Source organism: Macaca mulatta, chromosome 2 (genome assembly GCF_049350105.2).
Source record: "Macaca mulatta isolate MMU2019108-1 chromosome 2, T2T-MMU8v2.0, whole genome shotgun sequence".
In the NCBI taxonomy this organism is placed as follows: domain Eukaryota; kingdom Metazoa; phylum Chordata; class Mammalia; order Primates; family Cercopithecidae; genus Macaca; species Macaca mulatta.
Genome location: NC_133407.1, coordinates 1,501,320 through 1,517,409, shown reverse-complemented (window position 1 = coordinate 1,517,409; position 16,090 = coordinate 1,501,320). Strand labels below are relative to the sequence as shown.

The 16,090-nt window shown below is 59.0% G+C and overlaps 1 protein-coding gene across 50 annotated transcripts in view; it reads left to right on the top strand.

Moving 5' to 3' along the window:
• The window catches only part of TNK2 (tyrosine kinase non receptor 2), a 47,107-nt gene that overhangs the window by 11,144 nt on the left and 19,873 nt on the right, over positions 1 to 16,090 (top strand). For 9 of the 50 annotated variants that reach the window (XM_077991089.1, XM_077991084.1, XM_028843525.2 and 6 more), the window contains exons 1-4: positions 2,775 to 2,876; positions 11,530 to 11,710; positions 13,706 to 13,776; positions 15,750 to 15,971. In XM_077991089.1, the coding sequence (XP_077847215.1) occupies positions 2,823 to 2,876; positions 11,530 to 11,710; positions 13,706 to 13,776; positions 15,750 to 15,971 (528 nt within the window). In that variant the 5' untranslated portion in view covers positions 2,775 to 2,822. Of the gene's footprint in view, positions 1 to 2,161; positions 2,237 to 2,774; positions 5,713 to 10,283; positions 11,450 to 11,529; positions 11,711 to 13,705; positions 13,777 to 15,749; positions 15,972 to 16,090 lie in introns of those variants that run through there. The other 41 variants (XM_077991100.1, XM_077991099.1, XM_077991098.1 and 38 more) reach the window with 12 other exon arrangements.

The window sequence follows — 16,090 nt, the reverse complement described above, 5'->3', positions numbered from 1 at the left end:
GGAGCGTAGCAGCAGAGTTGAAGGGGTGATGCGGAGCCCAGTTTGGATATGCAGTGTGTGGTACCTGTGCAGCCTTCTGGCGGAGCTGCCCTGTAAGTGTGTGGAAATGTGGGTCTGGAGCCACAGGAATTCAGGAATGGAGGCAGCACATGGTGGTAACAGGAGCCCCTGGAGGCGGAGGTGACCCCAGGAAGCAGAGCATCAGTGGAGAATATAAGGAAACATGAGTTCAAAAGTCTTAGGAAATCCCAGCAGTTAAGAAGCAGGGGGTGGGGCGGGAAGGCGCAGTGGCTCGTGCCTGTAATCCCAGCACTTTGAGAGACCAAGGCTGGCAGAATGCTTGAGCCCAGGAGTTTGAGACCAACCTGGGCAACATGATGAAACCTCATCTCTACAAAAACTACAGAAATTAGCTGGGTGTCATAGTGCACGCCTGTAATCCCAGCTACTCAGGAGATGGAGGGCAGGAGGATTGCTTGAGCCTGGGAGGCAGAGGTTGCAGTGAACCAAGATCACACCACTGCACTCCAGTCTGGGGGCAGAGTGAGACCCCATCTCAAACAACCAACCAAAAAACACGTGGGGGAGAAGAGGCTGCAGGGCCAGACCATGGACCAGCACCGCCAGCAGACATAGCCTTGCCTGCCCTCAGGACCTCAGCTGCCAGGCTCTCCTGGGAGGGAGTGGGCCCCCGTGTTCTGGAGATGGAGAGAGTGTGGACAGTCACGGTGTGTGTCTGAATCACTCCCTTTTCTTCCTTGGGCCCTGGCCAGCCTCCTCCCCAGACCAGTGTGATGTCAGGCCCAGCTGACCTGAAGGTGCGGGGTTGCCTGGTGCAGCTCCCTCTGGGATGAGGTTCCGAGGGCACCCAGCCTGGCCTTGGGCCAGAAGCTTGGGCTCTGCGCACAGAGGGGTGAGTTAAGGCTGACTAAACTTGGTGGGGCTGATATGTGGAAGCGATAATCCTCTGGCCCTGGAGGAGCTGTAAGCCCCCCTCTCCTCTCCAGTGTTCTTTTTTCCTTCAGGGCCTGGAGAAGAGGGAGGTGGAGGTGGGAGAGGGCCAGCTGGGAGGTAGGGTTGGCCTATATTCCTGAGAATACGGTAGATTGTTTTGGAAAAATCCTCTTGGCCGGAAATTGCCTGTCATGTCTGCGCCCTGGTGTGGATTTGTCACTTCGCATGCAGTTGGGGAGGCTGGAGAGGGGAATGGACAGCGGAGCTGGGCTGGGTTCCAGCCTCTTGTTTCCTTTAGCTCTGCAGAGTGGAGATGTAAAGGGACAAGTGAAGAGCAGGGGGGTGTACACGGCCGGGGCGGGGGGGGGGATTCTCGACATCCTAGAAGTAGTTTGGATCCTGTGGATGTCTTACAATAGGATGGTACTAGGACGCAAGAGATGTCAGGGGGAGGTGAGGCAGGGAGAAAGCGGGAAAGGGCAGTGGTTTGGATCAGATCCTTTATCCAGCCAGGGCAAGAAGGGAGGGGCCTGGTATTTTCTGCCTTGCCTTCTACAGCCTCCCGGCTTTGGGGTCTTGCTGCTACTCCCAAGACTAGTGTGTGCCTGTAGCTGCGGCAGGATGCCGAGGAGCTTCTGTACAGCATAGAATCAGGCGTCCGGGGCCTCGCCGGCAGAGTCATCCACCTACCCTGCTGTGCTCGGGCTGGGGAAGGGACTGTGTGAGGAGACGGGGCCCTGGGGGAGCCTCACCTAGTGCCCTCCCAGGGTCTGGCCCAGCCTTGACGCTGCGTGGGGAGGAGAGGTCGCAGCATCTGTCTGTCCTCTGCCCCAACCCAGGGAGGTGCCCTGAGCTCAGCCCTAAATACCCGGTACTAGCGAGTCAGTGGCTGCTTCAGATGCCACCGGAATGAGAAGTGATGCCTTGGGCCCCAGGGGAGAGGAAGAGCTTCTGCCCTGGGACTTCCTGTGCCGGCGATGGCCTCGCGCCAGGGCTGGGCGCGGCACCCCCGCGTGGGCCCGTGTTGGGGCGGCTTTTCAGCGGGAGTCCGGGCCCTCGTGTCACTGCTCTGAAGTCAGGGAGGCAGCGCGGTCCTCGGCCGGCCCAGCGCACAGCGCTGCGGGAGGGGCGCGTGGCGGGAGGGGCGCGTGGCCGGAGGGGCGCGTGGCGGGAGGGGCGCGAGCTGGCTCGGCCGCGGGGGGCCGGGGCGGGGCGTGGCCTGCGCGGAGGCGGTGCTGGGAGGCGCGGGGCGGGCGGAGCGCGGGGCCGAGCCGCGGGGCAGGTGGGCGCCGGGGCAGGTGGGCGCCGGGCAGGCTGGGGGCGGGTGGGCTGCAGGCCCCGGCATGTCTAGGGGGAGGGTCTCAGGTGGAGTCGGACGGAGGCCTCTGCTGTGGGCTTCTGAGATGGCCCCTTGTGAATACCGGGGCCTCGTGAATCCCCAAGGCCGCAGTCGGTGGCTCCGGGGCCCTGGAGGCGGCCGAGGGCGGAGTGGAGCCGGTTCCGCGGCCGGGAAGGCAGAGCCCCAGCTCGGTGGGGTCAGCCCGGGGCTGGCACAGCTGGTCCACGCAGAGGGCGGGGGCAGCGCCGCGGAGAGGAGGGACGGAGCTGGGACGGGCTGCGGGGGGAATGGCCGCAGGCCCGCGGCAGGAGGGGCGACCACCCGGTGGCGGATGAGGCGGTGGGGGGCGGGGGCCACAGGCTGGAGCCTCCCCCGGGCTGAGACGCAGCAGCGGCCCTGCGCTCCTTCTGGAGGATGCTCGAAGCCCGGCCCCCCAGGACGCAGGGCAGTGACGCTGCGGGGCCGCTGCGGGGCGGGGGCTGCGGGCACCGCTGCTCTCCCTGACCGCAGCCACCGGGGTTTGGGCTCCATGGGGGAGAGAGCTGCTTACCAGCGCCTGGCTGGGGGCGAGGAGGGACCGCAGGTAATGGGAAGGCCAGAGGGCAGCCGGATACCTGGGCGCAGACCCCTCGGTCTGCTGTGAGCCGGGCCCAGCCCTGCCCTCTGCGGCAGCCTCAGGAGTGGGGGTACCCGCTCCCGGGCCCGGGGACACAGGGCGGAGTGTTTGTGCGGGTGTGGCGGGGGCGACAGTGATGCTGGCATCTGTCTCCGTGTGCATGGGTCCCCTGGGACCCAAAAAGCTGCCCGTTGGGCTTTCTTCTATGCCCCAAGGGAGTCCAGGAAGCACTGCTAGGATTGGGGTTCAGTCCTTTAGGAGAACGGAGTCTGTGTGTCCTGGACATTCCCATTTACCAGCCTTTTGAATATGAATATCAAGCCAGATGTGCTTGTTTGCTTCCGAAAACGCGGTCACTGTATTGATGGACGAGGCAGCTTCCCTTCCCCTTGGAGAGAAGGCACTTCCTCCCGCGGCCGGCGGAGGGCAGCAGCTGGCAGGAGAAAGGGGGACTCGGCAGGAGCGTTGGGGCTTAAGGTCGGGCATTTTCCTGGGCGAGGAGAAAGGGGGCCAGGCCGGGCGCGGTGGCTCACGCCTGTCATCTCAGCACTTTGCGAGGCCGAGGCGGGCAGATCACCTGAGGCCAGGACGCTGAGGTCAGGAGTTCGAGACCAGCCTGGCCAACAAGGCGAAAAAAAAAAAAAATTAACTGGACGTGGTGGCAGGTGCCTGTAATCCCAGCTACTGGGGAGGCTGAGGCAGGTCAATCACTTGAAGCCAGGATGGCGCCACTGCACTCCAGCCTGGGCGACAGAGCAAGACTCTCAAAAAGGGGGAGGGGGGACGGTCAAAGTATGACCCCACATACTTTGCTTCTTCCCGCATCTGGATTACTGGTCCAGTTATAGGTCTTGTTCTTACGGGGCATCCAAGGAAGGGAGGGTCAGGCATGGCGTTCTGGTGACTTTGAGACACATATTTCTGGGGACAGCTAGAGTGTTTAATCTAGCCATTCTGATCCAGCAGACTCATTTTGAAGTAGAGGGAATAACCCTGCTTAAATTCTTCCCCAGTCCCTGGTCCCCAGTCCCTGGGTCTCCTTCCAGGTGTGTTTGGTGCCAGGGTAGGCTGTAGGCTTCTCTGATGCAAGGGCATAGTCAGCCAAGGTTTGGGAAAAAGTCAGCTCCAGTGTATCATAGGCCTGACCTTGTCCATCTGACCTCAGCCCCCACTCAGTGCACACCTGCCATCTCCACAAGCTTTGTGGGGTGGATGGCAGGGGGATGAGGAAGAGGGACTGAAGCTGGGGGTGTCCTCCTCCCCACCTCCTGGAGTTAGACCAGGAAATGGCTGTCCCTTTCGGCATCATTAGGGAGGCCAAGCGCTGGGAGAGGCCCTGGGAAGGGAGCCTGGGATGCTGATCCCCAAAGCCCTGTTCCTCAGCTGCCCACCCCTCCAGCCAGCTGGGGCTCCTTGAGCTGGTGGCCAGCTGGACAGGGACAAGAGAGCAGTGTGCAAGAAACAGGGCTCCCTAGGCATGGCTCAGCAGGGAGGGGGGTTCCTGGGGAGCTGGAGAGGGCTTCCTGCAGCTGTCAGGTGTGTCTGGGGGCTGTGGCGAGGGGGGTGTAAGAGCAGCTGGCACCCTTTGAGGAGGGCCAGGGAGAGCATTTGTCAGTTCTGGAAACACGGGGGCCCCACGGGGGCTTGATGGAGCGTCTCTAGGCCCCTTACTCTGAGGCTGTGGTCTGTGTCCGGGGTGTTATACAGGAGACATCCTACAGCTTTGGGGTGGGGGCATCCCATCAGGAGTCTCAGGGCATGTTTGTTTGTTTTGAGGGGGTTCGGGAGCTTGGCCACCTGGTCTGGGTAGGAGGCACCCTGGGTGTTTGGGCAGCAGACAAGGCAACCCTGGGGGAGGGGGTGGGGATCCTCACCCCACCCTACCCTTGCTCTTGGCCGGGCTGCCCCACTCTGGCAGGCTGCCGGCCTCCTATTTCCGTCGGGCACCAGGGTAACAGGGCCACATTAGGGTCTGAGCCAGGAGACGCCCAGCCAAGGCTGGGACTGGGGAGTGGGGGAGGGTCTCTGAAGAGTCATCTGCAGGGCCCAGCAGAGCCTCTGGGGCCCAAGCCTCCCACTCAGGCTGTGCTAGTCCCCACGTCCCCACACAAGCCCGTGTGGGGGTCTACAACCCTGCTTTTGTACATGCTGTTTGAGTCACATAGCCCCAACCCCCCCCCAAAGTCCCAGGAGTTGTCTGCGACTGTGAGGGCTGGGGTAGAAGCCAGAGACAGGAGCCTTGTGTATGGGGAGGCAGGGGGGCCAGCGCGGGTGGCTGGGAGGAAGAGTCCCCCCTATTCCTGCTGCCCTCTTGGCAGTGATTCAGAAAGGTCCTTTTTCAGCCAGTGTCAGAGCTGCTCAGCTGGGGAGGGAGGGAGGGAGGGAGGCAGGAGGGAGGGCAGGCAGGCAGTCGGGTGGGGAAGCCGGGGAGTAGGGCTGGACTGTTACCACTGCCCTGGAGAGAAGACAGAAACAGGACAGAGGATCCCGGCTGCAGCCGGCGTGAGGAGGGCTCCTCCGCTCCCTGCCAGACTGGCCAGCTGTGGAAACCCAGCCGGCTTGCAGCAGAGCACAGGGGCCCAGCCCGTTCTTCCGCATTTCCCACCCCCGGTGTGGGATTTGGGGGGCTCCTGGGCGGAGTGCGAAGCTCATAGCCGAGGCCCCTGCTCACCCGCTTCCTGGGCCGGATCCCCAGTGACTGTTCAGGGGGTCCTGCTCCGTGGAGATGCCGGCAGCACGTCGGTTCCCTGGCCTGGAGCTCTCCTTCCCTCTCCTGGCCAGACTGCGGCGACGGTTGTACACAGTGAGTGGGGTGCGGGGGTTGGACTGCTGGGGACTGTTGGGGCTCCTCAGCACCAGCAATTGACTGAGAGGCAGACAGCAGGACTGGGAGCGGCTGAGGGACCCCGCCAGTGAGGGCTCGACGGGGTCCGGGCCAAGTGGCCTCCCCTGTGGCTGCTGTGTTCATTCTTGTTGGCCTGTGTGTTTGCACGCCAGCCACGGAGTAATGACGGACACAGGTGTGCAGACTCCGCGAGGTGCTGGGGGCCAGGCCTGTGCAGAATTGGAGAGTGTTTGAACTCCAGATGAGCTGCAGCCATGCCCTGTGCTGTGCGAAGAACCTTGGGCTGGAGGGGGACTTAGAGGGGAGGCGGACCCCTGCAGAGTCACCCTGGACTGAGACCCTGACTGCTTCCCTCACTGGGATCCCGGAGTTCCTTCCCATCCTCCCACACGCATCCCCGGTGCAGAGCAGCGCTGTTCCTGGTCAGGGAGCACGGAGGGGAGTGCACAGCTGAGCAGAGGTGTGTCAGCTGGTGTTTCAGGGAGAGGGAACAGGCCGGGCTGTGCTTTCTGAAGAGCTTCAGGGGAGGGGCCTCTGGGTCTCCTCCAGCCCTGACCACCCAGGGCATGGCTTTGAGCTGTTTTCAGGAGCCTGGAGGAGGGGCCTGGATCCTTGTGAGTTGGTGGTGGGAGGAAGAAGAGGGGGCCTGGAGACTGCCTGCCTTGCGGGAGACTGGGATCCCCCATCCTGAGGCTGAGCCCTGAAGGGGATGGGGTCACTTTGCTCCAGGGACAGGGCAGCAGTGGCTGGGCCGTGGCCGGGTGGAGGGGAGATGCTGCCTAGGCCAGTGCCTCCCAGTGCACCTCTGGACTGGCTTCTGGAAAGCACTGGCACCTGGTTCTCTTAAACCCCACGTCCCTTTTTTGTAAACAGATTATTTTGTTGAGGATAAATTAATTAATACAGCTTAATACTTAGAACTGTTCCTCGTATATAGTAAGTGCGGTTGAAGTGTTAGATATTAATTTAGTTTAGTTTAGTTTGAGATGGAGTTTTGCTCTTGTCCAGGCTGGAGTGCAATGGCACAATCTTGGCTCACCACAGCCCCTGCCTCCCAGGTTCAAGTGATTCTCCTGCCTCGACCTCCCGAGTAGCTGGGATTACAGGCACGCGCCACCACACCTGGCTAGTTTTGTGTTTTTAGTAGAAACCGGGTTTCTCCATGTTGGTCAGGCTGGTTTTGAACTCGGGTGATCCGCCCGCCTCAGCCTCTCTAAGTGGGGATTACAAGTGTGAGCCACCGCGCTCAGCCTAGATGTTACTTTTATTGTTACTTGTCTTAAACAAAATTAATAGAAATATGTAACCTGTTATGTTAACCTGTTAACCTGTGTACAGTGAAACAATACAGTGGGAACGGTAGTATAAAGAGACATAAGAAGAAGCTAATTATAACACTTTATGTATCTTAATACATTAGTAATCTAGACAATGTAATGAGGAGTCAGCTCCTGAGACCTCAGGCAGAAACACTGTGAAGGCAGCATCTGCAAGTGCTGACCGAGAGACGAGTTTTGAAATAATGAGAGAGGGTTGCCTTCACTGACATTTTTGCAAATAGTGGACTTCCGCTATGTTCTAAATAAAGCAAAGTCCGTTTTCCCTTAAGTTTACGCAGTAGTTTCATTCCAGGAAAATTTGTTTTATATTAAACCCGTAAGGCCAGGCGCGGTGGCTCACACCGGTAATCCCACCACTTTGGGAGGCCAAGGCAGGTGGATCACTTGAAGTCAGAAGTTCGAGACCAGCCTGGCCAACATGAAGGAACCCTGTCTCTACTAAAAAGACACAAATTAGCCGGGTGTGGTGGCAGGTGCCTGTAATCCCAGCTTCTCGGGAGGCTGAGGCGAGAGAATTGCCTGAACCCCGGAGGCGGAGTTTGCAGTGAGCCGAGATGGCATCATTGTACTCCAGCCTGAGTGACAGAGTGAGGTCCTGTCTCAAAAAAAAAAAAAAAAACTATAAAAGTACTTTCTTGTTTATATATAAAGTGGGATCAGATTCTAGGTTTGCATGATCATAAATACCTTCATGAATTGAGTTGTGTGGGATTTGGGACAGTGCGAGAATGTCCTATGCATTGCAGGCTAGCTCACATTCCTGTCCCCCAACCACCCCCAAATGTCGTGACAATCAAAAATGCCCCGTAGGGGTCTGCGCAGCCCTCGTGAGAACCATCCAGTAAAGGGTTACGGCTTTAAGTTCGGAAACCACCCGGCCAGCCCAGCTGCCTGGCCCAGTCGCCGTGAAGGAAGCGCCAGGACTTGAACTGAGCGTTTCTCATTCCCCTTTGTTACTCTTTGTACTTCCCTGAGCTGCCTGAGAAAGTCGGAACTGGCACTGTGTTGGCAGGGCCACTGGGAACTGTGGGGGCAGGAGGCTCACGCTGGGCCCGGGCTGTGTGTGCCCGCTTCTCCGAGTGCCGCTCACTGTGATGGGAGCTGGGGAGGAGGCCACCCCTGAGTTGGGGAGGGGGATGGCTTGGTCCCCAGCCGGGCAGCTGGCCTTTTTTCTCTTGCCTATTTGCCTCTTTGGGGATTGAGCATGGGTCAGGGGCTAGCCTGGGCACGCCCTCAGCTCTGAACGGCCTTCCTCAGACAGGAATGGGTTTGCTGTGCGGTGACAGACCTTCCTCAGACAGGGGTGGGTGTGTTGTGCGGTGACAGACCTTCCTCAGACAGGGGTGGGTGTGCTGTGCGGTGACAGATCTTCCTCAGACGGGTGGGTTTGCTGTGCGGTGACAGACCTTCCTCAGACAGGAATGGGTGTGCTGTGCGGTGACAGATCTTCCTCAGACAGGGGTGGGTGTGCTGTGCGGTGACAGACCTTCCTCAGACAGGGGTGGGTTTGCTGTGCGGTGACAGACCTTCCTCAGACAGGGGTGGGTGTGCTGTGCGGTGACAGACCTTCCTCAGACAGGGGTGGGTGTGCTGTGCGGTGACAGATCTTCCTCAGACAGGGGTGGGTTTGCTGTGCGGTGACAGATCTTCCTCAGACAGGGGTGGGTGTGCTGTGCGGTGACAGACTTTCCTCAGACAGGGGTGGGTGTGCTGTGCGGTGACAGACCTTCCTCAGACGGGTGGGTGTGCTGTGCGGTGACAGATCTTCCTCAGATGGGTGGGTGTGCTGTGCAGTGACAGATCTTCCTCAGACGGGTGGGTGTGCTGTGCGGTGACAGATCTTCCTCAGACAGGGGTGGGTTTGCTGTGCGGTGACAGATCTTCCTCAGATAGGAATGGGTTTGCTGTGCGGTGACAGACCTTCCTCAGACAGGGGTGGGTGTGCTGTGCGGTGACAGATCTTCCTCAGACAGGGGTGGGTTTGCTGTGCGGTGACAGATCTTCCTCAGACAGGGGTGGGTTTGCTGTGCGGTGACAGACTTTCCTCAGACAGGGGTGGGTGTGCTGTGCGGTGACAGATCTTCCTCAGATGGGTGGGTGTGCTGTGCAGTGACAGATCTTCCTCAGACGGGTGGGTGTGCTGTGCGGTGACAGATCTTCCTCAGACAGGGGTGGGTTTGCTGTGCGGTGACAGATCTTCCTCAGATAGGAATGGGTTTGCTGTGCGGTGACAGACCTTCCTCAGACAGGGGTGGGTGTGCTGTGCGGTGACAGATCTTCCTCAGACAGGGGTGGGTTTGCTGTGCGGTGACAGATCTTCCTCAGACAGGGGTGGGTTTGCTGTGCGGTGACAGACTTTCCTCAGACAGGAATGGATTTGCTGTGCGGTGACAGACCTTCCTCAGACAGGAATGGGTTTGCTGTGCGGTGACAGATCTTCCTCAGACAGGGGTGGGTGTGCTGTGCGGTGACAGATCTTCCTCAGACAGGGGTAGGTTTGCTGTGCGGTGACAGATCTTCCTCAGACAGGAATGGGTTTGCTGTGCGGTGACAGATCTTCCTCAGACGGGTGGGTGTGCTGTGCGGTGACAGATCTTCCTCAGACGGGTGGGTTTGCTGTGCGGTGACAGATCTTCCTCAGACAGGGGTGGGTGTGCTGTGCGGTGACAGACTTTCCTCAGACAGGGGTGGGTTTGCTGTGCGGTGACAGACTTTCCTCAGACAGGGGTGGGTTTGCTGTGCGGTGACAGACCTTCCTCAGACAGGGGTGGGTGTGCTGTGCGGTGACAGATCTTCCTCAGACAGGGGTGGGTTTGCTGTGCGGTGACAGATCTTCCTCAGACAGGGGTGGGTGTGCTGTGCGGTGACAGACCTTCCTCAGACAGGGGTGGGTGTGCTGTGCGGTGACAGATCTTCCTCAGACAGGGGTGGGTGTGCTGTGCGGTGACAGACTTTCCTCAGACAGGAATGGGTTTGCTGTGCGGTGACAGACTTTCCTCAGACGGGAATGGGTTTGCTGTGCGGTGACAGATCTTCCTCAGACAGGGGTGGGTTTGCTGTGCGGTGACAGATCTTCCTCAGACAGGGGTGGGTGTGCTGTGCGGTGACAGACTTTCCTCAGACAGGGGTGGGTTTGCTGTGCGGTGACAGACCTTCCTCAGACGGGTGGGTGTGCTGTGCGGTGACAGATCTTCCTCAGACGGGTGGGTGTGCTGTGCGGTGACAGATCTTCCTCAGACGGGTGGGTGTGCTGTGCGGTGGATCGCTTGCTTAGCTTTGAAGTTTCCACCAGCTTCTTTATCTGGGCCCAGGAGAGTGTAGGTCAGAGGTCACTCACCTGCCCATTGGCTGATTGCGGCCTGCAGAGTGCTTTGGCCAGCACGTTGTGTGCGTGTGCGTGCATTTCAGATTTGAACTATTCAGCATTGTTAAAAAGTCAGGAGAAAGACGAGTATTAAGTGAAATCAGGGAACAGAATGGTATGGTTAATGCGTGGATATCTGTGTAGGGACGACAGAGTCTGAAGGGTCCGCAGAAGATGTCACTGGCAGCTCCTGGAGAGCTGGTGGCTGTGCAGTTGTGGGGGGAATGAGATTCGTGGCTCTGTGGGCCTTCTGAGTATTTTACCATGTGCAGATACTACCTTTTCCAAACAAACTTTAATGGCGAGATTTCACATGTAACTTCAGATTTCTTTTATTTCTTGAAAAAATGGAAAGCTTTGACAACACTGGGTCACAGTCTCTTGTGACAACCATTGGTGGGATCTGAGCTCCCTGTTGACGGGGTGTCCGCAAGCCCGCCCCAGGCCCCACCCCTCCCTCTCGTCTTCTGCTTGCCGTGGCCCTGTGGGCACTTGGGTGGTGGCCCGTGGAGTGGTCTTTGGATTGTTAGGAGAGGCTGGGTGGTCAGGCATTGGGAGGAGCTTAGCTCAGAGCTCGTCTGGCCCTGAGAGTTTTCTCCGTCACATCTGAGGAGCCCATAGGTGGGTCTCAGGGCACCCTGCACCCTGCAGATACTTTTGTCACATGTTAGGGGTAAGAACACCTCGATGTTCCCAGAGAGACCATTGTTCGTTTTTACAAGGTTTTCAAGGGCTTTTGACCCCTGGAGACTTAGAGCGGGTGAGGAATGTGAGCACAGACGGGTTATCTGGGTCGTTCAGCCACGGATCACATATTTCGGGAGCAAGACCCTGACTCCTGACTGCAGGGCCGGGGCTGTACGTCTGCCGCCCTCACTGTGCCCTGTGGCTGGCAGGAATGGGCACGTGGGTCCAGGCGGTTCTCAGTAGCTCCTGTTGGGAGTTAGAAGGTGGCGTGAGCCCTTCCAGGCGGCAGTGTAGTGGGATGAAGGTGAGCCCAGGTCACTCGGGCAGGCCCCCTGTTGTCCCCGCCACGACCCTTGTCCCTGAGCCACTCTTCCCTCCCCACAGAGGCTGGGAGGCGGCAGCATGCAGCCGGAGGAGGGCACAGGCTGGCTGCTGGAGCTGCTGTCCGAGGTGCAGCTGCAACAGTACTTCCTGCGGCTCCGAGATGACCTCAATGTCACCCGCCTGTCCCACTTTGAGTACGTCAAGAATGAGGACCTGGAGAAGATTGGCATGGGCCGGCCTGGTAGGTGGGATGTTGACTTGACTTGTCTTACCCCTGACCGTTTACATCCTCTGTCCTCAGGACCACTGAGTGCATGGGTGGCAGCTGAGAACTCTGTCCCAGAGCCTGAGGCGGCGCGGGCTGAGGACCGTGTCTGTCCTAGGGCCCTGAGGTGGAGCAGGCTGAGGACTGTGTCTGTCCCAGAGCCTGAGGTGAAGCGGGCTGAGGACTGTGTCTGTCCCAGGGCCTGAGGTGGAGCAGGCTGAGGACCGTGTCTGTCCCAGAGCCTGAGGTGGAGCAGGCTGAGGACCGTGTCTGTCCCAGAGCCTGAGGTGGAGCAGGCTGAGGACTGTGTCTGTCCCAGGGCCTGAGGTGGAGCAGGCTGAGGACCGTGTCTGTCCCAGAGCCTGAGGCGGCGCGGGCTGAGGACTGTGTCTGTCCCAGAGCCTGAGGTGGAGCAGGCTGAGGACCGTGTCTGTCCCAGAGCCTGAGGTGGAGCAGGCTGAGGACTGTGTCTGTCCCAGAGCCTGAGGCGGCGCAGGCTGAGGACCGTGTCTGTCCCAGGGCCTGAGGCGGCGCGGGCTGAGGACTGTGTCTGTCCCAGAGCCTGAGGTGGAGCAGGCTGAGGACTGTGTCTGTCCCAGAGCCTGAGGTGGAGCAGGCTGAGGACTGTGTCTGTCCCAGGGCCTGAGGTGGAGCAGGCTGAGGACTGTGTCTGTCCCAGGGCCTGAGGTGGAGCAGGCTGAGGACTGTGTCTGTCCCAGGGCCTGAGGTGGAGCAGGCTGAGGACTGTGTCTGTCCCAGAGCCTGAGGCGGCGCGGGCTGAGGACTGTGTCTGTCCCAGAGCCTGAGGTGGAGCAGGCTGAGGACTCTGCCTGTCCCAGGGCCTGAGGCGGCGCAGGAGGGACCTCAGTAGGTGCTGATGTGTGATGAGAACAGTTGGCAGTTGTAAAGGTGAATTGGAGTTTGAGGAGAGTGAGGCCTTCCCGAAAGCCAGCTACACAGGAGTCACTCCATGCCCCGTTCTGTTTGTTCTTACATAGAGAGTATGTCCTTGATCGCCTCTCCTTCATAAGCATCAAATTGAGTTTGTTCTCATCATTCTGAATAAGGGGTGGTCGGGGGGGATCCACGTCCAGAGATCTGTAGGGAGAACGCTAACTCTCAGATGGTTTGCTGATTCCCACTAGCGTGCTCTTTGTCTCACACGCACATGCATACACGCACGTGCACATACACGCGCACACACATGCGCACACACTTACATGCACGCACACGCACACATGCACACGCACACACGCAGATGCACGCACACACATGCACACATGCGCACATACGCACACGGACACATAGATGCACGCACATGCGTGCACAGGCACATATATGCATGCACACTCGCGCACATGCACAAGGATGCACACACGCACGCACACATGCACGCACACACACGCACATGCACAGACGCACACACGCGCACAAACAGGTTTGCTCTGATTTGAGCTCAACTCTTATCTTCGTATTTTTCCTAAAAGTGGGGCTTGTGGCATCTAAAAGTCGTGATGTTCTTCGTAGAACGTTAGAAACGTATTAGGGCATTCAAGTTAAACTAGCTTAATAGGTAGTCACGTGCTGAGTTGGACATTGACTTATGCTACTTTTGGCCTGGATAGTTGGTGTCTGATGCCAGTAGCATAACAAAATTTTATGGAGGGAAAAAAACCTCAACATTGAGAAAATTCTGTTCATTACCTTGATTTTTTCCTGAGAACTGGGAGAAGCCCACCACTTCAAGTTTTTGGTTAAACACCTTCACCCAGTTTGAGAGCCAGTGCCGGGAAGTGGAGTGCAGAGGCCGTCTGGTCAGTTGAAGCTCCCGGTTAGTTGGGGTTGATTTCATTGGTATCATTGTGCTGAGTGGTGTCCAGTGGCAGACTCCCCCGCGAGGGGACCATAGGCAGCAGCCTCTCTCGGGTCTGAGCTGCCTTCACAGCGCTGGGTTCCCCACCCTCCCTGCAGGCCAGCGGCGGCTGTGGGAGGCTGTGAAGAGGAGGAAGGCCTTGTGCAAACGCAAGTCGTGGATGAGTAAGGTGGGTGAGGAGGTGGGAGGGTGGCAGCTTCGAATGCCCCCTACCGCTTCCAGTCCTGGGAACCTTCCCCAACTCCCCAGCAGGTCGAATCTCGCCATTCCGCCGGCACTTTGTACGGAACCCCTGCATCCAGGGTCTTATCGGGCAGGGCACTTGTAGAGCTGCCAGGCTAAGTGTCTGTCTCCCCCAGATATGGACACGCAGGCAGCCTGTGTGTGGTGAGGCCTTCACAGCCCCTCTCAGCGCCTGGAACAGGAGCTCACTGACAAGTGTGTGCCTTAACTTAGCCCTGCTGTGTCTGGGCGTTGGGGCCAGTGTCCAGCGTGGGGCGGTGGGCCTGTCTGGACCCAGAACATCTTCACTTGGCTTCCCTCCTCCCCGACCCTCTGTAATCTCTGTATTTCTCTGGTCATCTGTCCCTGCTGACAGCTTCCTTCCCCACAGCCTGTCCCCACCTCTCCCCACACCTTGTCCTAATTTGGGTCTGTGGTGTAGTGAGTCCCTGGTCTGACTCAGTGGAACTCTGCCCATTGTCTGGAAGACAATGAGAGAGGAAGTGAGCCAGCCGTGGCCTTTCCTCCCCACTTCTGGCCTCAGGTCTGGGGTGGGGGCTGGGCAGGGCCCAACAGCTGGAGTGGGATTGGGCAGCAGAGATTTTCCTGGCTGCAATCCGGCAAAGGGGCTGTCTCTTGGGACCCTGTGGCTTTTTCTGGGAACACTGTCCTGGTCCTTTGCCCGGGTTTTAGGGAAGGATGAGTAGTGTCGGGCTGGTGGAGGCCGGAGAAGAGAGCAGCGTGGTTTGCCGAGATTTAGGGGTGCTGAGATTTAGGGGTGCTGAGATTTAGGGGTCTTGGATCTGCCACTGGCTCTTGATAGGTCCCTGGGCAGTCAGTGGCCTCCCGATTGTCTTTCGTCATGTCTTCAGTGAAATGATGCCGGGCCCACTGCCCAGCTCATCTCCCAGGGCTGTGGGAGGCACCAGAGATAATGACTGTAAAGGGTCTTGTAACCTGAACATTGCTTGCAAACATAAGGAATTCTAGTTACTGTGAGGAAGCACAGAGGCCAGAAGAGGCCCTCAGATTTGAGGCACCCTAGCCCGAACGGATAAGGCTCCACCAGCTTTGGGGACGTGAGACCCAAACTGGCAAGAATCTGCAGCCTGGCGCCTAGGGTGCCTCGGTGGAGGCTGCCAAGTCAGACTGATGTGGTCAGCTTTGACCCTCATGGCCTCCTTTCTTCTGTCTCTTGACCTTTGGCCCCCTCCCTGTCCAGTCTGGCCTCAGAGTCTCCTCCACTCTTCCTTCTGTCTCAGCCCTCAGCTCTAGTCGCCCCTCCAGAAACCCAGCTGTCTTCCCAGGCCCTTCCCCAGTAAGGACTGGCTTCATCTGAACCACACACACACTCACGGTTCAACCTCAGACTAAAATTATCCTCTCCCCTGGGCAGGATGAAGGGCAGCCGACTCCCTAGTGAGGGTGGAGACAGACAGCACCAAATGGTCAGGCCAGAGAAGGGGCCAGGGCTAAAAATGGACAAGGAGGTGTTTGCGGAGGCCCCTGTGGCTCCTGCACATCTACATGAGTTAGGGCTGGAGTCTGCTGGGCGGCGGGTGCAGGAGGGGAGGGTGGGGCAGGACTGGGAGGAGACTCAGACCTTGGGTGGGCAGTGCTGGGAGGGCTTTGGACTCTCCCTGTCCGCACAGCTGGGTGTGGGGCCACTGCAGCCACAGGCTGATGCCTGTTGGTCTTTTTCTGGCACCTACCTTGAGGCCAGCGTCAGGCTTTGAGTTCTGTATTTGGGGTGTGCCTGGACGGAGTGCAGCCCTCCAGCCAGGCTGCCCCACTGGCAGTTTGGCAAAGCCAGGACTTATCTGGAAGCTGAGCCAGGGATCACCAGGTGGACCCAGCAGGGTGGGACTGAGTGATCCTGGGGTGTTGGATTCCATCTGGCCCCCGGCTGCCCTCAAACAGGTGTTCAGTGGAAAGCGACTGGAGGCTGAGTTCCCCCCTCATCACTCTCAGAGCACCTTCCGGAAGACCTCGCCCGCCCCTGGGGGCCCAGCAGGGGAGGGGCCCCTGCAGAGCCTCACCTGCCTCATTGGGGAGAAGGACCTGCGCCTCCTGGAGAAGCTGGGCGATGGCTCCTTTGGCGTGGTGCGCAGAGGCGAGTGGGACGCACCCTCAGGGAAGACGGTGAGCTCTGTGTCCTGCCGGCGCGGCAGAGGCGTGGGACCCAAGGCTGGCAGTGGCTCTTCGGCCCCCAACTGGGATGTGAATGGGACTGGGGACGCATCACAACAGGATTTTTGGGT